Raw genomic sequence first — 22,698 nt, forward strand, 5'->3', positions numbered from 1 at the left:
TCCATAGCAACAACAACAACAACAACAGATTGTAAAATGCCAACACTGTGACCAAGTTGGCCATTTGAAAGATCAGTGTTTTGATCTTCATCTATGTAAGCACTATCATAAAACCACCCATTCTTCACACAAATGCTTCAGAAACAAACGTCCTGCAAGAACAAAGATTCATCTTGGATGGATCGATTCTTGGAAATGGTCATCAACAGCTAAGAAGATATTCCAATCACATGTAAGAACTTGTTCCAGAGTATTGAGCAGTCTTGCAGTTGAGTTTTCTCCATCATCTCACCTTGTATCTAACAGGGGGGGAAATGATGGTCATCTACAAGCTTCAAAGTCACATCAAGCGAGTCTGAGCCACAACCTGCCACCCCAGTTTCAGAGTTGTAGCCAGAGACAAAGATTTCCCTAGGCATGCCTTCAGTTGGTAATCTAGGACACTTCCTCTAGCAGAAGACTTCAGCTTCTTGCCAATTTCGGAAGAATTCCAGGAATAGAATTGGGGACACTTCCTCTAGCAGAAGACTCCAGCTTCTTGCCAGTTTTGGAAGAGTACTAGGAATTGCATTAAGCATTCCAGAGTTGTTGGTCATCCTTAAACCATCATAGGTTGAGACTTCCCTTTTTAGGTTGAAGTTCTCCCTTTTATGTGGGGTGAGACCTCCCTTTCATGGTTGAAGGTTTCCCTCTTCCAAACAATAGGAGCACTTCCTCTAGCAGAAGACTTCAGCTTCTTGCCAGTTTTGGAAGAATCCCGGGAACTTCACTAAGCATTCCAGTGTTGGTGGTCATCCTTAAACCACCGCCCTTTATACCAACATTTCAAAGAGCACATTCAGCCTAGTGCTGCCATGCATTTTTTCACATTTTGTATTGCAGCTCTGTTCTTGGACTCATACATAACCCTTCGGATTAAGGGAGGGAATGTTGGACACCTAATCCTCAATGGGTTAGTGTGGAAGCCGAATAGACAAAAGGAGTCCAAGAGACCTTGGGATGTGGAACCCAACGTCAAACTATGTACTATAAATGTATATCTCTTGTTAATAAAAATGTATTCTCATGTTTTATCGTTCAGATTCTCTTGCTGCCATGTGTGTGTTTAACAATAAGTTATAATATCGATTTATTGATTTGTTTATTTATAATATTTAAATTTTAGTTATAAATTGAGATGGACATCTTCATCTATATTATTTATTATAATTATTGTTTAAATATTTAACGAGTCTATCATTTGTATTTGCATTTATTAAATCAATAATATATAGATTTATATTTTATATTAATTATTTTAGTAGACCATACGATGTTTACTGTACACCATATGCTTTTTGGTTCTCGTATGCTTAAGTTATGTTTTGGTAAAAGTATCAGTCATTGCCTCTCTGCTTTTTCACTGGATGCTCCCATGCTTCTCTTAATTGGGAGTACTCATGATGTAAATTTTGAACATTATATCCCTCATATAAATATAATCAGTTTTTCTTTCTAAAAAAAAAAAGTTTTCAAATACGAAAAGGTGTATTAGAGTTTTTGATTGGAATCTAGGGAAACTAATTTAGCAAAATTTTGATTCATGTTATTTAAAATCCATTTTTTATCATCGTTCTAAAAATAAATTCGAGTTTTGATCATCATTCTTTAAAAAACATGTGAAGTATTCTTCAACAAATCTCTATGTAGTTTTATAGAAATTAAATTAAAAATATATAACAATACATCAGTGCTATTATATAACATTAAAATGTTCAGTTTCTATGACACTACCAAAAAAATTTAAAAAATTTCATTGACAAATGTGAAATGCGACCCATTTTCGGTTCAACTAAATAAATAAAATTTCTCAAAGTTAAAAAAAAACTGGTTTGACCTATTTGCATCCTATCAGCATTTCAATAAATACATTTCTGGAATCAGGTTAGGTTATTGAATGTTCACATAATTCCGCCACATTAAACATCCAAACACACTTAAACAATGACTCAAAACTAGTAAAGTTAAGAGTAATTCACCCCTCCCTACAAACAAGTGATCGATCTCTAATAAAACATTATTGTTACTCATTTGCAAGGCAGATGAATCTTCTTACATGATATAATTTACAACAAAAATTAAACTAAGATTGTGCCACATGATTTCGCACAATATTTATGCTTAGAAAGCCAAAATTTAACAGATAAAACAGGGAAAACAGATTCTACTTTAGCTTCTTTCTTAATGACGGTTGAGTTCAGGCATAGCATCAAGGTTAGGTTTCCATTCAGAGGTAAACGCATACCTAGAGTTGCTGTGTTGACCCATCGTTAAACTAAGAATTCCTTTCCGAACAAATTTGTCTCCAAAATTAATGTTGTTTGAATTAAGAAATGATTTCGCATCTCCCTTCCTCATACGCAACCTCACTCGCAATGCAGGGCTTCTATGTATGGATGAAGTCGAAATAATCTCTGAATGGGAATTGTTATTCTCTTTCAATTCTTCAAGTCGAGAGGCCACACACGGACGATGAATAACATTATACAGCTACCCCCGTTGAAGCTATGAAGTGTTATCCAGAGGAAGGTTCAGGACATTTGTTTCCAAGCGCTTCACATTGTCTGCGTGGAAAATCACATGGTGGGGATACTATTGAACCATTTCTTTTAGGTAAACACGACACTTGAAACCAATTTTATAGATCTGTCTTCACTAGATCTCCATCATCGCTTCTTCAACATACTACAGAGGCCATTGTCCATAAAAAAAACTCTGGTTTTCTCATACGAGATAAATGTTCTGGCCTTAAAACTAGTTACAGATGTTTGGAATATATCAGTAGTAGTTGTAAATGCTTAGCTATTAAATGCCAGACGACCGATGGAGATACCATTAATAATTTTACAACAATGACCGTGATGGCGATTTCCAACAGAAAGTAGTTTTGATGTCTCTGTGACAAATAGCAGGCCAAACACCATCAAGAAAGTCAGCAAAGCGAGATCCTACAGATTTTCAAAATTTCCATGTTGACCTCCCTCACATATTTCATTTCAATTTTTGAAATTTACCCTGGGCCTCGGTGAGTTTGAAATATTGTGGGAAGGTGGCCGAGTTTGAAATCCGGTGTGAAGGTGGCACTCAATGAATGTCTAATCGTCCACACTACCAATCTGAATTTCTCTGAAAAATGGAGGGATCGGAAAACTAACGGTCATGAAATAACATGGATGCTCACGGTAGTCATGCACTCATAAACGACCTGCCCTTTAAAGTCTATTAATGTACCTATGAGGTTGGAAATATTGGTTGGCCTCGGCAAAGGGAATCAATATTTCCAACTTCATAGGTCTATTAATACACTTGGGAGGACGGTACAGTGATGTGTGGTTTGAGGACGGTACATTGATGTGTGGTTTGACGGTAAGTTCCCTTGGCTTTAAGAAAAAAATTAAAAAAAGGAAAGAGAAAGAAAAAGAGCATCTGGAAAAAAACGATTGATTTCTATCAATAGGGCGGCTAAAAAACTGACGCATAAAATAGCTAACACAGGCGCTGTGGAAAGATAGGTCTTTAGATCTTGCATTGTAAATTCTCCTTATTGATCATAATGTGTAAGTGATTCAACCGTATCAATAGTATAGTTATGAATCCTAGAGAAAACTTGGAACTGATGAATATATATATATAATGTGATCCGGGCTGTGGTCCTATTTATAGAAAAGGAAAAAGATGTTTCATCACCATAATTAATAGTGATATTCTAGATAATAGACCTTACATGTATAAAGTCTTTTCACTCACGAGACCGAAGAGAAATGAAGGTGGAAAAATGTGGGAAACATATTTCGAATTCTATAAAATAAAATTAAAATAACATTGTCTAATGATTAGAAGGGATGTAGCGCAGCTTGGTAGCGTGTTTGTTTTGGGTACAAAATGTCGCAGGTTCAAATCCTGTCATCCCTACCTTTCCCTTCTTTTCTATGGAAAGAAAGGAATGAAAGATCATTTGATATCGATTCGACGGGAACATCAAATAATTGAATCGTATCAGATGCGAAAGTGTTTCGCTCTAAGAGTATCAACAAAAGGTATTTTTCCGTCATCTCCGAATATTAAAGAAAGCGCTCTTATTTCAGTTCGGTAGAACGTAGGTCTCCAAAACCTGATGCCGTAGGTTCAAATCCTACAGAGCGTGATTCTGTTCCTATCAAATCCAACCCTCAAAATTATCGATAATTCATTCCAACTGGAACGAGCAATGGAATCTGACCTCCTAGGAAAAGTAGGAGGCCAATGAAATTGGAGGATATTCCAGGATCAAATATCCAATTGATCACCACGTCGGTATTGTGAATATGCAGTTACGAATAATCCGACCAAAGTTATAGGAATTAGACCTAACACAATTCCGGATGGCAAAGCCTCAATCATTTCTATTCAACGGAATAAGTAGGGATAATAGCTATACTGGATAGTACCCTTAATTTGCTATGAATCTCAATGATCAGAAATTTATATAGAGGGAATAAACAAAATTATTGAAATTGAAATAGTGAACTGAGAGGGTTTCCCCTTCCTTCATTTTGAATAAGTTGTATCTTGCTCGAACTAATGAATAAGACTAGGGTGAAAATGATAGAAGCCAATAAGAAACCGAAATAACTAATTATAGTTATAGTAGGCGTGTAAGGACTGAATGAAATATGGTTTATACATATCTTCATGAGACAATTACCTAAATTTTTCTTTTCGTAACCTTGAGATCAGAATACAAAAGATCAATTGTCCCAATTCGTACCAATTCTCCTATATCTACTATAGGATATGTATGAATGGACATGGATGAGAGGAGATCTATAGTAGAAATCTCTCCATTATCCTAGAAATCATTGATCGAGAAACTAATGAATAGCACGGACAAACCACAAATTGTCGCCTGTAATCATCTTACAGGGTGAATGAATTCTCAATCAGTACGATTGGATCACCTGGCATTATCTTTTTGCCAGTAGCTATCGGTCCAGAGACTAGACCGGAAGAAAACTCTCCACAGACATAGCCAAAGTTTTGTGAATTTCACGTTTAGGTGTAAGAAAGAATATGAATATCCAGTTTGTCCTTTCATTTCTCGATCTTATTGATCCAATCATTCGACCCTCTAGACGGATTAGGTTTTTTAAATATTAATTATTATAGCGAGTAGAGCCCGATATTACAGAAATTCCACCTATTGAAAAGAGTAACTTGTAATTTCACATACCTAAAATTAACTAGGTTCTATTGCACTATCCACTTGGTTTTATCTAATAAGTAACACCTACTCGTTAATACAAGGTACTATATAATAAGTTTGTGGCATAACTCCATCTGTGCCAGATACTATTGGAAAAGCAACATACATCTGCGTAGCACCAATGATCCCCGTGCAATTTGAATTACTGGGTTCATCTACACGGGCATAATGTCATGTCGGAATGAAAAAGGAAGAATATAAAAGAATAATATTCTGGATGAGTTTTATTGATAGTGATTGATATCCTTTGCAAGCGGCACTCATCCTCTTTTTCGGTTCTAAACTCACCCGTATGCAGAAGCAAATTCCAATCGAAAATTTCCACTATGCTATTGTTACAACATCGATTGAGGGAGTTGGGGTTCCTTACGCCCGGACGGACCTCGGAACATGCAATATTCTCTTCTTTCTGTTGGGATTTAGTCGACCAAACAGAGATAGAATAACTGCTGGCAAGAAAAGAATCATTCTATCCCGTTCCTTCTCGATACTCATCAAAATTGTATTGCTGTGTCAGAAGAAAGCTAGCTATACTGGTCCAGTAGACTTTAAAGATACCCTTGTATAACATTGACAATCGAACAAGGATTGGAGAAGATATCAGTAGTTTTCCATTTCCTGATCTCTATCTTTCATGGGATCAATTCCCCCTTGACTGACTTTACAATAATATATGGAGCTGAGCATGTCTGGGAATATGGGAGAACGCTCCTTTGCTGACATTATTACTAGTATTAGATACTGGGTTATCCATCGCATTACCATACCTTCTCTATTCATTGCAGGTTGGTTATTTGTAAGCACGGGTTTGGCTTATGATGTGTTAGGGAGCCCCCGGCCAAATGAGTATTTCACAGAAAGTCGACAAGCGGTTCCATTAGTAACTGGCCGTTTCGATCCGTTAGAGCAACTCGATGAATTTACTAGATCTTTTTAGGAGGCACTAATGACTATAGATAGAACTTATCCAATTTTTACAGTTAGATGGTTGGCCGTTCACGGGCTAGCTATCCCTACAGTTTTTTTCTTGGGATCAATATCGGCAATGCAGTTCATCCAACGATAAACTCTATACTAAAGGAAGAGGAAGTATGTAGATATGACACGACCGAACCCGAACGACCAAAATGTTGAATTGAATCGTACCAGTCTCTACTGGGGGTTGCTACTAATTTTTGTACTTGCTGTTCCATTCTCCAATTATTTTTTCAATTAGGAACAATGATAATATTCTCACTCCATTCGAAGAGATCCAATACGCATAATTATCTATGCTATGACTGTTTATGTCTCGAGTATGACCACTTAAGAAAATGTGAAAGGGAGTACGATAAATGGTCGATACCACTGGAAGGATCCCTCTTTGGTTGATAGGTACTGTAACTGGTATTATCGTGATTGGTCTACTGGGTGTCTTTTTTTATGGTTCATATTCCGGATTAGGGTCATCCCTATAGTAGGGGAAATGCACTTACTGTCTGTGGGAAATAGTATACATGCGAAAGTGAAAAATCGATAAGGCCTTACCCTTATTTGAAGGGTAAGGCCTTATCGAAATCTCTTTTTGAGATTCTTTCTATATTAATCTGAATTAGAAGAGAAGATTAGTACAAATAAAATGACTCTGCCATTTACTTCATTCAATGCCTTTCAGTCAAGTGATGAGCCAATCTATTCTTCCGCTATATGATCGGAAAAAATTTGGATCGATCAAATTTAAATATCTGTCGAAGAAACAACAGAAAAACGGATAATATTAAGTACTAAATATTTGCTCATTTATCTGCTGGAAGATTATGCGAAGTTTTTGTAAAAACCCAAACTATGAGAATCTAAATGTGCATATAGAATATTTTCTTCTATTTTTTTGGCTTACAAAATAAAAGAGGAGGAAAAACACCTTTTATTCATTTTCTCTCATTAGGAACAAACCCTATCAAAAGTTTTATAGGTTTTTTTTTATGAGTGATATTGCCCCTTACTTGTCTGCTCTTCCTTCTTTAGGAATTTTCAGTATAACGTACAAAATAATCTTCAGTATTACGAAGGAATTGACGAATAGGACAAGATCGGAAAGCCAATTAGTTCTTCGAATAATGAAATAGGAGAATGGGATCAGAGAAAATAGGAATCTTCCCCAAGATTGCTTAGTTATTCTCCTCATCTCTCCTCCCTACGATCTATCTCTATTTTCTGGATCGTTTGGACAAGGAAAGGAGGGAATGACATGTATATAGTACACGATATAGCATATGGGGATCGTTCAACAAGTTGATATGTTCCAGTGCTTATGGAGTCACTCCCTATTTCAATTTTATTCCAATTTAGATCTAAATGAACATTTTTAGATCTAAATGAACATTTTATCAAGAATATATAAGGGAGAAGAAGGATAAAAGGCTCTGAAGGGGTATTAATTTTTGAATCAATAAGTAAACTTCATGTTCAAAAATATATGGACCTAAAGATTCATCTCGGCCAATTGAACTTTCTCAAATTGTTTCTTCTTAAGGACCAAAAATATCTGTGCGAGAATGACAGATGCTAAGAATAATAAAAGACCTTTAACACGTAATGGATCTTGAAGTACTATCTCTGCATCTCCTTGACCAAATCCACCCAAATTAGGGTTATTCGTTAATGGCTAATCGACCTTGATCAATTCGCCTTCTGAAATAAGAAGCTCCGGTCCTGGAGGTACAATGTCAACCACTTGCCCACCATCTGATGTATTATCGATAGTTATCTCATATCCACCCTTTTCTTTACGTAAAATTTTGCTCACTCTTCCTGTTGCTGAAGCACTATAGACCGTATTGTTGCTCTTACTCCCGTCGGGATAAATTTGTCCTCTTCCTCTATTACCACCCACATATATGGGATATTTCAGGAAGTGAGCTTCTTTATCAGTAGAAGGATCTAGTGAAAGGATGGGGAACACAAGTTCACTATATTTTTGACCGGGAACAGGACCTATTACAATAATGTTTTTTTTATTGGGACGATAGTTCTGAAAATAAAGATTACCCGTCTTTTGTCTAATCTCAGGGGAAATACGATCCGGAGGGGCTAATTCAAAGCCCTCGGGTAAAATTAGAACAACTCCTACATTTAAAGCCCCTTTCTTGCCATTAGCAAGAACTTGTTTCATCTGCATTTCATAGGGGATCTTAACAACTGCTTCAAATACGGTATTGGGAAGCACGGATTGTGGAACCTCAATATCCACAGGTTTTTTTGCCAAGTGACAATTGGCACATACAATACGTCCAGTGGCTTCTCGGGGATTTTCATAACCCTGCTGTGCAAAAATGGGATATGCATTCGAAATGGATGTCCGAGTTATGATATGTATCATGACCAGGACAGAAATTAACCGAGTCATCTTTTTCGCCCATTCATAAGTATTTCTATTTTGCATGGTTCAATTATTGGTTCCAAATCATTTTTGGGGTGAGAGTAGGTAGCTATCATAGTTACTTGTCAAAAATTCAGCTACTATATTGATTCAACCAAACCTAAAAATAAGAAATCGGAAGTCTCGCACCAGGAGAAGAATGAAGGGGAGGAATAGCTAATTCCTGAACACGGAAAACACTTTATTATTCTGTTTCAATTGTTTCGGTCGGAGAAAACAACCTACCTATTCTTTATTCATTCATCGAATGATAAATTACTACAAGTGAAGGAGATATACGATTGAAACGACGGAAGATCCAATATTTAAGAATCGTATCTAAGATGACTGGAAAAGTTGAAACAAGACCAGATATGATTCGTTCATTATGGGCAAATCCATAACTTTCGGAGATCGAATCGATCATCAGTTCCCAACCATGGGGTGAATGAAACCCAATACATAGATCGGTTGCTAAAAGAATTAGAAAAGCTTTCATTGTATCGCTCAGACTATAGAAGAATTCTTGGATCCAAGAATTGATAATAGCGAGTTTATTCTTACCCAGAATGATATAAGCACTTATAAAAGCAAAACCTATTAGATTTGTTAATAAATGTGATATTATCTGGATACAATCTTCATTGTACATTTCGACCAATTGGATCGTTTCTTTGTGAATCTCTATACGAATAGATTGTGAATGTGTTCCCAAAGAATCTTCCACCATTCTTTCTAACAAGAATAGTTCTTCTATTTTCTCAAATCCACCAATTTGTAACCCAAGGCTCCAAACCTTCCGTAATGAAATAGGAATTACCCAAGGCAATACTACTAAACATGCGAGATATCGTAGGGAAGCTAATGCTTTATATTCGGACACTTCCAATTCGTGAATCGCTAACGAACCTGATTCACTTGTCAGTTCTGTCCGAAATCTAGACAAAGTACGAGTGATAGAACGAGGTATGGGATCCATAGATTGATCTATTGCGTAATTGTTTGATCCCGATCAAAAAAATATACTCGGCAGAAAGTAAAAGGTTTGTTCAAAATGGGTGAGACAGAGCATAAGGAGATCATTCCAAATCATTTATATATGGACCAATTATCTATTCATTTTTTTCATCTTCTTCTTTTTTAGAAGAATAACTTGAAGTAACATAAGTCTTATACATTGCCAAGATCTTTTGAATCCTGATCACTAGATCCTTTACGAATATTTCCCCAGTTATCTCCAAAGATGACAAATGCTCTTGAAAAATGAGAGAACGACAAAAAGTCATAATTGGATCGTGATGAGAGGAAAAAAGCGTTTTAGTTTTAGGGAAACCGGACCACTCTATCTAGTAATTGTTGTTTCTGAGACATCAGATTCATCTACTGGTACCAGTTCTATTTTAACTTATTGCTTTTTTTATATTACCTCTTTCTATACTATTTCATAAAAATAGTATATTGTTCGTAAAGATCCTATATCGTTCCATTTTCATACAATGAAATATTTATTGAAATTTCCTGATTGGATATTTATTCATGTTCCTTTATCCTCGACATATATTCAAATGTTTTTACATTTGAATGTATGTCGAGGATAAAGACACCCCCGATTTCAAAACCCTTCAATGGATACACGCAAGAAACGGGCTGATTCAGCGGCTTTCTGTTCGATCTCCCTTAGGTTCACATTATCACCAGTACGAGTTAAAGGAATGTCTTGTCGGCCCTTTATTTCCATATAAAGAACACGACGAGGGGAAATACCTTCTTGAATTTCCATTTTGATCATCTGAATATCCTTCATAAGAAATCGTGGGAAAATACGACGATTTATTCCGGGAAATCCCCAACGAAAAAGACATACAATTCCTTTTTTTTTATCGAACTTATTTAGGCAAAGCTTCGGAGACCGTAGTTCAAATCTCATTGAGTACATTGCCCTCTGTGGTGGATGCTCCAGAAGCAGATTCCCCACCCTGCCTTGGCGGCACTAGAGTTATAGTGGCAGCTAGGAGGATTAATACTGGGTATCCCATAGATTAGGAGTAGCACTAGAGTTATAGTGGCAGCTAGGAAGATTAATCCTCGGTATCCCATAGATTAGGACTAACAGTTACCTATTCACCATGTGATTTAAAAAAAAAATACACTTGAAAGAATAAGGTGATTATAACTGCATAACTACCCTGAGCATGCATGTTATTTCATGCCCATTAGTTTTTTGATCCCTCCATTTTTCTGAATAATGGAGACTCGTAGTGTGTCATTAGACCTCCATTGAATGCCACCTTCCCACCGGATTTCAAACTTGATCACCTTCCCACAATATTTCAAACTCAGCGGCGCGGTAAATTTGAAAAATTGAAATGAAATATGGTGTCATACCTCCAAAAACACAAAAATCAGAAAAATATTCATTTATTACTATAAGAAAACTAACATTTAATATAATGCTTTACCATGCGAATATACACATGTAAATTTATTTACATCAATCTCGCCGGACAACATTTATTGTTTTTAAACTAATATATGACAGCTGGATTACAGTCGTTTGAGTTGAATTAACATTGAGGTGCTAGGACAGTACTTCTCAGTTTATATTTAATATCTTCTCACCCGGAGCGTGACAGCACAGCCTCCGCCTCGAACTTACCCCATTTAATCTCTGTCTATTAACTTATCTGCAATGTCGGTTTAATGGACATTGCAGAGGTGTCAGCTTACCTCGGGATCCTCCGGCGCATCGACGATGGAAATCCAAGCCATTCCATCGCACGGCTGGTATCGCTCCAGGTGACTTTTCAGTCTCGCTTGCAAGGGTTTGGGATTCATTTGTTTCATTTGGTTCTGGCGCTCTGTTGGGGTTCCTCTGCTCTGGTCGAAGGCTGCCCGATCCGCAGACTGGAGGTATCTCACTTACTGCATGTTGCAGAGGTGGTCTGGTGGTTCCTCTCCCATGCGGTTTGGTCAGCTCTACTTACTGCCAGGTGAATTGATTTACTCTGATCGTTTTCCTTGCACTGTTATTCCTTCAGTTCACTTTCTTTCCTATGCGAGAATGTCAGCATCACTACCCAAAAAATGTTGTTTGCAGGTTGTGTATCGGTGAGAACGTTGAGTGATGTCGGTTGTGAAGGTGAGGCAGTTCCTCTCCTAGACATGGCGAGTTCCTTCCGGGTATGTTTATTTTTGTTGTGCACCTAAACTATATGGCCTGTGGAGGGATGCGCTTGTTTAAGCGGCGTCTTACTTTGTCTTTCCCTTACGAGGTTGGTTTCCCAGACTCTGCCCTGGAAGGGTTTCGGGTTTTTATCCTGTAGGGGCTTCACGCCATGGTAGCCGCTGCCCGGTAAAGGGGTTTTCTACTGTATGCACTCCGTGAGAAAGTAAACGTTTAAGTTCAGTTTTAGTACTTAAGTTTTGGCCTGCGGGGGTCCTTGTAAGGTTTTGGTGCCGATTACGTTTCGGCTTTGAAGTTGTATGATTTTGTACATTTGTCTTTCTCCTGAATATGTATATATATAAGTCATTCGACTTTCATATTTAAGTTATGGTCAGCGGTTCTTTTCACTATTCTGATATGCGTACATGGATATTATCTTCTCTGCTGAATAATGCCCAGCTTGTTCGATTTCTGTGACTTATTCTCTGCTGGAGGCCTCTGTCTGCGGCTAACCTATTAGGGTGCGCAGAGGACTGGTATTCGCACTGTTATTAGCGCGTGTTTTCCACTCACAATTCTAACTCTGTTGGCAAACTCCACTAGAATACATGACTGGTTCAGTGCACACAATCGGTCTCTTATTTACTTGAATTTCTAGTTAGCTTCAGTCTTACTTTTAAACAGTTTTTTCCTCAATTCTTTTTATTCAAAAAGAAGGTTCCAGTCTCTCAAACTATAAATGTTTCCTCGTCAAAGGAGTTCCAGTCTCTCATTTACATTCAACTATTCAAAAGAAGGTTAATTTAATGGTTTCTTTCCTCGCAGTAGTTTCCTAAATTATTTAGATTCATCCTCCAACTTCCATAAAGGCTCTAGGATATGTCTGCAAGTATATTTCTTATGCTTAGATTTAACTAGGGTTTCCATACAGCGCGGTTCTGACTTCTGCTCTCATTCTGTTAAGATAAAGGCTCTAGGATATGTCTGCAAGTATATTTCTTATGCTTAGATTTAACTAGGGTTTCCATACAGCGCGGTTCTGACTTCTGCTCTCATTCTGTTAAGAGTTTCCACCTTGTCTGCACAGACACGGGTGCCTCAACAAGTGTAAACAGGTCTCCTATAGTCTGTTTATCAATAAACTTTTTCCTCCAGTTTAAGGCTATTTATATTGTCCGGTACCTATAGCAGCTTTTCAGTAATAAAGCTCTTCTGCAGATGGGTTACCTACTTGAAAACCACTTAAGGCTATTTATATTGTCCGGTACCTATAGCAGCTTTTCAGTAATAACGCTCTTCTGCAGATGGGTTACCTACTTGAAAACCACTAACAGAACTAAACCAGATATTTAATGAATGGAAACTCTTTCTCCAACATTTTCCAGTATAGCAAACACAATAACTTTTAATACAGAGTTTTTCATAAGATTTACTTAAGTTTGTCATAAGATTTACTTACCCGTATTCCTGTGCATTCAGTTTTTTTTCTTTCAGAGCTTCATCACCCTTGTTTCTCTACTTGTCTTCCTCCCGTCCGTGAGATTTGTCTGCCTTACTAAATCTCCCCCCAAGCTTGTTTGCAAGACCAGTCTTCACCAAACCTTACGCACTTTGTGCCAATGCTATCTGGTGCTCACCAGACATGGCATAGTTTCCCCTTCCCCGTCTGTCCCAACAGCACGACGTTTTTCCTCCTCCCCACCCTCTTTTCCTTGGGGTGGTTCCAGTTGGGGGGAGGCAGTTAGGGTTTTCTTTTCATTGGCAACTGCCTTTTTACAACTTCCCAATGAGAAGTTAGAATATTTGATATTACTCAATTAATTTTTAAATTCAGAATTCACAATATTATTAACCAAAACAGAAAATAATAATATTGTCTAGCTTATTTTCTTACATTGGTAATAAAATATTTATAGTTTTATCCAGTGACATTACATATGGGAGGGAGGCCAACATGGAAATTTCGAAAATATGTAGGATATCTCATCATATTGTCTTTAACAAAGTCAAAATGCGTGGCTTGGGTTACTTTCTTGATGGTGTTTGACCTGCTATTTTTCACACAGACATCAAACCTCCAAAACATTCATTTGGAAATCGCCATAGGGTCGTTGCCGTAAAAGTATTAATGGTATCTCCATCGGTCGTATGGTATTTAACAGCTAAGCATTCACAACCACCACTGATATATTCCAAACATCTGCAATTGGTTTTCAAGGCCAGACCATTTATGTCGCATGGGTAAACCAGAGTTTTTGTCAATGTTCCACCAAGGTTCCCGGACGAGGGGGCGAGGGAGCGAGGGAGCGACGATACGCGGGAGCGGCCTAGGCAAAAACTCCCCACCAATTTTTAGGAAACGTGGAGGAGCGTCACGGTCTTAACAATTTATAAATATAAAATATAATTTATTGAGTCCATTATGACAATTGGGTTTGAATTGAAAAGCTGTAAAGCATGATCATTGATATGAATATCATTATCTAATATCATGTAAATTTAAAGATTAAAAATAACATATAACGTTGAGGGTATGTGTCTTCAAATATCGTTAAATTTTATGATCAACAAGGAGGAAATTTACCATGGGATTGAAAGGTCTTTAACCGCAAAGATCTTTTACCATGAACCACACAAAACATGGTTTCAATACCAACCAATTTGCTTTGACTTATCAATATAACTTCCGACACAACAATGTGATGATCCCTAAGGGCAAGTTTTTATTCTAGACTTTAGCTGAAGTTTTCTCTTCCACTTATTTTTGGTGTGATTTGAAGTAACTAATGTGTGTATTAGTGTGTGTTTGTGTGAGAAGATGTAAATCAGTCAGTGATAACAATTCATAGGAGCTCATAGATGTATATTCTATAGACACAGTAATAGATCACACATTAATCATCTGTTGCACCAGAAGAACCACTAGAGATAGCATTCAGTTCTAAGTAATTTCTAATCTAACAGAGATAATATTGCTTGGAGAAAAAACAAGGTCTTCTGGAGCAAAAAGTTAACACAGTAGATTGGGTCCAAACCAGCAGAAAATCCCAACAAGTTTGGCTCAGACTTGAGAGTCAAATTCGACCTAGCTGCTGAAACAAGCCATTATGAAACAACTACAGGCTAGACTAGCTAACAATGAGTCTAACTTACTAGCAAGAAAATACACATGTGAGCACTTGCAGGTTATCTAATTGGTGAGTATCGCAAAGTTTTTCACAGCTCAGCAATTTAGACTCACAAGCCCAATCAAAAACTCCAGATGTTTTTCTATATAAAACCAACAACAAAAAATATCTTCATTGCGCTCATTATTTTGTGTAGATTTTTGCCTATTTTAGCTCCCACAGGTGTACAGTCTGAGGGTTTCTAGTGTTCATTAACTTCATTGACATAAAACAAAGAACTTTTTGTCGTCCAAAATTCAAATCACCAAATTCTCAGGATACACAGCTTGTAGCAGCAGTGCAATAGTTTGTTCCAGGAAGCAGTTTTAATCATTTAAAAGCTGATGTCATCTCTCTTTTCCAAGGTCTCATCTCGATCTAACGTCAAGCATAAATGTCTTATGTGTTATAACTTAAAACCCTACGTGTCTATTAAATTAATTAAATTTTAGTTATAAATTAATTAAAGTTTAACCTTAGTTTAGTTTTAAAGTTGTTAATTTAAACAATTTTCTTTTTAAAGCGTTCTCTTGTCCCACCCATGTCCTCCCACAACCCCTCACGACCCCCCTTGTCCCCTCATGACCCCCCTTGTCCCCCTTTTCGGAAACGTCCCCTTAGGACAGGGAAATGACCGCTTGGTACGTCCCCCTGCGTACTCTGATTTTTGGGAGCGTGGGGAAACATCCCCTACTCGTCCCCAAGTCCTAGGAGCGAGGAAACTAGATCGCTAGGGGGGGCGAGTCCCAGTGGAACATTGGTTTTGTTATGGGCAATGGCATGTGTAGTATGTTGAAGAAGCAACAATGGAGATCTAGTAAAGATAGATCTATAAAATTGATTTCAGCTAGTGAAAGTTTAAGCGATTCTATCGTCTTATTTACCTGAAAGAATTGGTTGAAGAGTATCCCCACAATGGGATTTTCCACCCAGAAAATGTGAAACACTTGGAAACAAATGTCTTGAACCGTCCTCTGAATAACATGTAAGAGCTAGCTTCAACTAGGGCAGTTGTATAATGTTTTTCCTAGTTTGTCTGTGGGCTCTAGACTTGAAGAATTGAAACATAATGGAAATTCCCATTGGGAGATTATGTCCACTTCATCCATAAATGGAAGTTGTGCATTGCGAGTGAGGTTACGTATGAGGGAGGGAGATGTGACATCATATTTCTTAATTCAAACACCAACAATTTTGCAGACAAATTTGTTAGGAAAGGAGTTTCTAGTTTAGCGATGGGGCAAGTGAAACACAACAACTTTGGGTATGGGTTTAATTTTGAATGGAAACGTAAACTTGATGCTATGCCTAAACTCAACTGTGATCAAGCAAGAAACCAAAGTAGAATCTATTTTCCCTCTTTTATTTGCTAAATCTTGGCGTTCTAAACATAGATATTGTGCAAAATCAGGTAGCACAAACTTAGTTTATTTTATGTTGTAAGTTATATGTAACAAGATTCATTTGCCTTCAAATAATAATAATTATATTCGTATAATGCTTAATAATTATATTTGTATATTATTATAATAATATAATATTATAATAAGATATTATTATTATTATTATGATATTTTATTATTATAATAATAATACAATATAATTGTTATGATTTTTTTTATAATTTATATTATTTTAATAATGTAATGATAATCTAGTATTATTACGAGCTATTTTTTTATTAATTAATATATATCACGAGTTTATATTATTAATATAATATTTATATAATAATATATATAAATAATGTGGTTGTTAATATTTATATAGTTAGATATCATTTTTGGGATTCAACTGCGTTAAGTAAGTCATTCAAAGTATGACCATTTCCATGAGAGGTAGTCGTAAAGTGACTAATTTCTCATGATTTTTGAATAGTTCACTTAGCACTCATTGCATCGGGTGATGCTCACAGGGGTGAAGAAGTGGGATTGAAACTAGTGAAATGTGGAGAACGAATCACATAGCATCAATCATCACTTCCGGGGCTTGCACCCGGTAACCAGGACTTCCCAGGAGGTCACCCATCCCAGAACTCCTCTGGCTCAAGCACGCTTAACTGTGGAGTTTTTTCCCCACAATCAAGCCCACTTAGCTTGCTACCCCATTTGCAAAACCTTAGCAAGTATTGTGCCTCATGAACCATTCAGGTAGAGATCCCTTGACTCTTTTTTGAATTTAAGTATGGGGGATTTACGCAGTGCATTATATTAGATATCATTTTTGGGATTCAACTGCGTTAAGTAAGTCATTCAAAGTATGACCATTTCCATGAGAGGTAGTCGTAAAGTGACTAATTTCTCATGATTTTTGAATAGTTCACTTAGCACTCATTGCATCGGGTGATGCTCACAGGGGTGAATAGTTCTTAATAATCCTATATAGTTATTAATAATCTTAAATACCAATAATAATTAACGCAATGTATACAAACTATAAGATAAATATTAAAAATACTAAAGCTTAATAATAATAATACGAGTTTATATTATTATAATAATATTAATATAATAATCATAAATATATAAATATATAAGAATATAGTTGCCATTATTTGTATAGTTATTAATTATTATAAATATTTGGTCTTTATTCTTATTATTATAACAATATATTATAATAATATTGATTATATTATTATTATAATAAATATATTTGTTTATTATTATAATAATATAATAATAATATTATAATGAGATTATTATCATTATTATATTTTATTATCATAATAATACAATATTATTGTTATGATATTTTTTTATACTTTTATATTATTATATTATTTTAATAATATAATGATAATATAATATACTTTTTTTTGTAAGCTAAAGTAGGACCTTTAATTTTCTATTTAACCAAGTTGAAATAAGCACAAACATTTGATGGCCTCAACCCGCCCCGAAGGAAAACCGGGTCTGTTGACCACCTTAAGTCTTTATAAGTCAACCAATAGCAAAAAAGAACAAGTCCGCCTATCCATGCCAAATAGACGATGCTTCCAAAATTACTAATTTGATTTCCTATCAACATTAGAGACTATATACAGAAAAAGAGAGCTTGTGTTCGACGAACTAACAAGGAAAACCATTAGCACAGTTAGAAGGATTATTCTACCATGTTTTCAAGTGGAGTGTCTTCGTTTTTTGCCACTGGAACTATCTTTTTCAGTTGTTGTTGAATCTCCTCCAGCTCGCTGTCCTGCATGAGCAGAGTGATTTGAAGATTCTTCATTTCTCTCCTTAAATTAGGAATGCTCTGAGCCATCTCTGCCATTTCCATTGTTACCTATTTCATTGCCTTTGCCAGTAATCTCTTTAACACCCAATATACATGTAAGGCCTCTTGTATAAAGACAGGCGTCCCCTGGTGTTACTTGGGTCAGGAATCAAGTTACCCCAATCTTCAATCTTTGGTTTCGAATCTTCCTGCTTTGCATTTGCTCTTAAATTTGGGAATTCGATGTAATAGGTTCCTCCCACTTCGTTTGGGAATCCAAGTTAAAAAATTTAAGAGCACAAATAAAAAATTGGGAAGGAGAGAACGTTCTAAAAGAGAAAAACAAAAAAGTTGAGCTGCATAAGAATCTGGAAAAATGGAGTCACGAAAATAAAAATAGCAAGCAATGGAGGAAGAACATGTTCACCAAAAAGAAATATTTATAGAACTCTACAGGCAGAATAGACAAGAGGAGGAGGAATTGAGACAAAAATTCAGGTGTCTCTGGTTAAAAGCGGGAGATAAAAATACTTTATTTTTTCACAATAATATCAAGCTAAGAAGAGTGGGCAGCCAAATTAACAAGATTCAAGCTGAAGTTAAGGAAATAAAAGATGGAGGAAATTAAAGAAGCAACTTATAGATATTTCATAACCCTCATACAGCAGAAGAACAAACACTGGACAACGTTGAATTCCTAAAGCAAGTTAATAGTAAAATCAACGATCAACAAAATAGTGAGCTGGAGAAGGAGGTGACAAAAGAGGAAATAAGAGAAGCAACGTGGAGCATACATCTGGACAAAGTCCATGGGCCAGATGGCTTCACCATCACCTTCTACAAGACCCACTGGGACATAATAAAGAAAGACTGTAATAATGGTGAAAAATGTTTAAAAAAAAAGTAAGATGGGAGAAAACACCAAAGTTTCTCATATGACGCTCATCCTTAAGGAGCCAAACTCCCTCTCTTTTGATCGATTCAGACCAATCACTTTATGTATTGCATCTTATAAAATCATTACAAAATTTCTGGAAAATAGACTGAAAAAGATCTTGCCCAGTCTCATATTTGAAAACCAAGGTGGGTTTGTTCTTAAACGACAGAGAACAGACAACGTGATTCTTGTACAGGAACCCATACACAACAGTGTTCAAAGATATGAAAAATGTATGGTTATCAAGTTGGACATGGCCAATGCTATTGACAAAGTGAGCGATCAGTACTTAGTGGCAGTGCTTCAAAAGCTCGGAATCTCGATTAAGTTCAACACTATGATGGAATGCATCTCAAATCCATGGACAGCTCTACTGATTAACAAAAGGCCTAGCGGTTATTTTTGCAGCACTAGAGGATTGAGGCAAGGGTGCCCTCTCTACCCATTCCTCTATATCATTATGGCGGAAACATTAAGTATTCAACTTGAAAGTCAAAGGAATAAAAGGGAAATAACTGGCATCACCACAGCTTGAGGGATTAAATAAATCAACCATTCTCTCTTTACGCATGATACCCTCCTAATTGGAGGAGCCTCAAGTATCATTACCAAGAGGTTCAAGAAAATCTTAGATGCCTTTCTTGCTGTCTTAAGAGGTCTGCTCGATAACAAAGTGTAGAATTTATACTTGGAATGTTTCATTAAATGTAATGCAAAGGATTTCCCAAATTATGGACTTTTTGTTCCAGCGGAAATGGGGACACTTCACCTACCTCGGGTTACCTCTGGTAAAAGAAAGGGTCAAGTCTGAGGTGTGGAAGAAACAGATAGAAAAGATGAGAGGGGAACTGCAAAGCTAGGGGTTGATGTGGTTAAACTTAGCGGACAAAACTATTCTCATAAAAGCTCCTCTCAACTCTATCTATAACAGTGTGCTATAATTTTGGCCCCTGCGAGCATCCATAAATAAATGGAGTTAATCATGAGAGGATTCCTCTAGCAAGGCGGGAAACAAGACAAAAAATTCAGTCTTGTTCGCTTGGACCAAGTGACGCTCCCTTTTGAAAAAGGAGGTATCTCCATTAGGGTTTCGAGCCCAACAAATAAAGCTCTAGGCTTCAAGCTTGTATGGCGTATGCTAATTGAGAAAGGCAGTTGGTGGGTTGAGGCGCTCTTAAAAAAACACTTTAATGATTAGCACTCAAAGATCCTCACTGAATTGATCTCAAAACGACTATGCACTCAAGCGTGGAAACTCATTAAAAAAGTTATCTCTCAAATCAAAGACCATATATCGAATAGATCATGGAATGGGAAAGACACTGCTATATAGATAGATAGAATTATGGGGTCTGCTCCACTGAAACAAAGCCAACAATACAGAGTCTTGATATGGGATGCGGGGGGGATGCGGTGATATGGGGTGAACGGGCGTGGTAAGAAGAGGGGAGAGGGTTTAATGTGAAGTCTGATCGCTTAGCAGAGGTAATGCTCATGGCTATTATATAAGGCAGGAAGGGGATTTGAAGCCAAATAAGCACTATGTTGACCTAAAAGGTGAAGATTTCTTAACTAATATTGTTTCTGCAATGATTTCACCCTCTATTCTTATAGTGCTTTAATGCCACCCGATCCTTGCCTTTGATGAAATAGTTTGCAACATGGTTCTTGTGGCCATGATTACGATCCTCCTTCCTGCTGTTTCTCATGCTAGAGTCTAAAGTTTCATGGATTTTCATATGCATTTCCGTGACTTCCTGGCTGTTACTGCAGTGATGAGTCTTTTGTTTTTTTTGACTGTTGTTTTTTGATTTATTGCTTTTATCTTTGTGGTTTTTCCGTGATTTTGGTGATCCTTGTACTTTTTGCTACTCATTAAGGAACAAAGTTATGGTATTCTTCTTGGTTTTCATGAACATGTCCTTCATTTCTTTCCACTGCCTGGTTTGCAAATTAGTCCATTTGTTGATTGTGAATTTTCAAGACCTGTCTGAAGATCACATTGCCAGAGCCTTCCAAGATCTTCCTTATCCTTCTAAGAATTCTGTTCATGAAATCATTGCTTGGGTTTTTGTTTCTTGCCATTGCCTCTATTATTATGGCTGAATCGCCTCTTATGATAGGATTTTGAATTTCTCTTTTTTTGATAATTATTGTTCCCATCAACAAGTTGTATGCTTCTGCCTTATTATTTGAGATTAGTCCTAATCCCCATTCATATGTGACATTTTCTTTCCCATCAGGATCTAGGATTATTCCTCCTGCCCCTGCCTTTCTCGGGTTATGCTTTGAGGCCCCAACAAAGTATAGACAATATTTTTTCTGATTTTTCCTCTAGTTTGTCAGTTCCTCTTAACTCATTCTTATTTTCCAAATATTTCCTGAGTTTATCTTCCTATTTCCTTTTTGTCCATTATTTTTTATTATGGTTTCGTTGAGCTAATATCGCTCTTCCTGCTGAAGAGTGCTATGATTTGTTGGTGTTGTTCCTTTGACATTGAGGATTTCAGAAGTTAGACCCCACGTTTTTTGAAAGGGTCTTCCCTAACCTTGGAATTTGATTTTTGAAAATTGACTTATTTCAAGTCAACCAAATTTGCCAACATAGAACAACTGGGATGTACTTCTATATCCTATAAATTGTGACTTTCTTCTTTGTTGTGTATGGATAGGCCTTCTCGAGGGTCTGAAGAAAGTCCAGCAAAGGCTGTTCAAAATTTATTCTTATTTCCAAAGGACTTATCAGTTGTTGCCAACATTCTTTCGCAAAGGTGCATTCTTGGAATAAGTGTTGAACATTTTCTTCAGCTTGCATACATAATGGGCATCGTGTTGGGCCTTGAAAGCCCTTTTTTCTTAGGTTGTCACTGGTCAATATTCTCCCTTTTAGTAGAGTCCAGATGAACATTTTGATCTTAGACAGACTTTCTGATTTCCAAGATATTTTCCAAGAATCTCATTCTTGTTGATTTTGTTGTTCCTGAAGGATTTTATATCTAGTCCTAACTGTGTAGTGTCCACCGCTTGAGTCCCAAAGATGAGCATCTTACTCATCAAAGTGGATTGGCGCTGCCCCTTTTAAGAGCTGCCTGTTTTTTTTTTCCATTTCCCTTCCAGATCTGTCGACATTGCTAAGCTTTTCCAATCTTGCCACTCCTTTTGATCCCAAAGAGATATAGAGTGTAAGGTGGTGAAACTTTTATCTTTCATCCATTCTTGTATGTCTTCAGTTTCTGTATGAGTTTGTAATGGTTCTTTTCCCATGATTCTGTCCTCCCAAATTGAAGTTGGTTTTCCATTGCCTAGGATTTTAGAAATATATCTAATCATTAATGGAATTGTTTTTTTAACCAGCTTCATACTTGGGTACATGGTCTTATTGGGATATTTCCATTGAGTAGTCTTTTCCTAGTGCCGTCCATATATTTTGTTATAAGAGTCTTTTTCCATCAACTCTCTTTTCCTGTAAGTAGTCTACATACTATTTTCATTCCCAATGCTGCATTCATGAGCCTAGGCTTCCTTATTGATAGG

The 22,698-nt window shown here is 36.7% G+C and overlaps 1 protein-coding gene, 1 long non-coding RNA gene and 1 other non-coding gene across 6 annotated transcripts in view; 2 read left to right on the plus strand and 1 right to left on the minus strand.

Moving 5' to 3' along the window:
* The window catches only part of LOC149149383 (uncharacterized), a 386,921-nt gene that overhangs the window by 119,917 nt on the left and 244,306 nt on the right, over positions 1-22,698 (minus strand). The gene's annotated exons all lie outside the window — the stretch shown is intronic.
* TRNAP-UGG (transfer RNA proline (anticodon UGG)) lies at positions 3,878-3,951 on the plus strand. Its single transcript has one exon. It is a non-coding gene; the product is annotated as a tRNA-Pro (tRNA).
* LOC149149386 (uncharacterized) overlaps positions 11,250-22,698 on the plus strand; it is a 53,543-nt gene continuing 42,094 nt past the window's right edge. The window contains exons 1-2 of one of the 3 annotated variants that reach the window (XM_089439869.1): positions 11,250-11,668; positions 11,776-11,817. In XM_089439869.1, coding sequence (XP_089295995.1) covers positions 11,379-11,668; positions 11,776-11,803 — 318 coding nt within the window. In that variant the 5' untranslated portion in view covers positions 11,250-11,378 and the 3' untranslated portion in view covers positions 11,804-11,817. Of the gene's footprint in view, positions 11,669-11,775; positions 12,255-22,698 lie in introns of those variants that run through there. The other 2 variants (XM_089439868.1, XM_089439867.1) reach the window with 2 other exon arrangements.

Source organism: Pinus tabuliformis, chromosome 9, assembly GCF_031772625.1.
Source record: "Pinus tabuliformis cultivar Carrire ecotype Pingquan chromosome 9, CPIR1, whole genome shotgun sequence".
In the NCBI taxonomy this organism is placed as follows: domain Eukaryota; kingdom Viridiplantae; phylum Streptophyta; class Pinopsida; order Pinales; family Pinaceae; genus Pinus; species Pinus tabuliformis.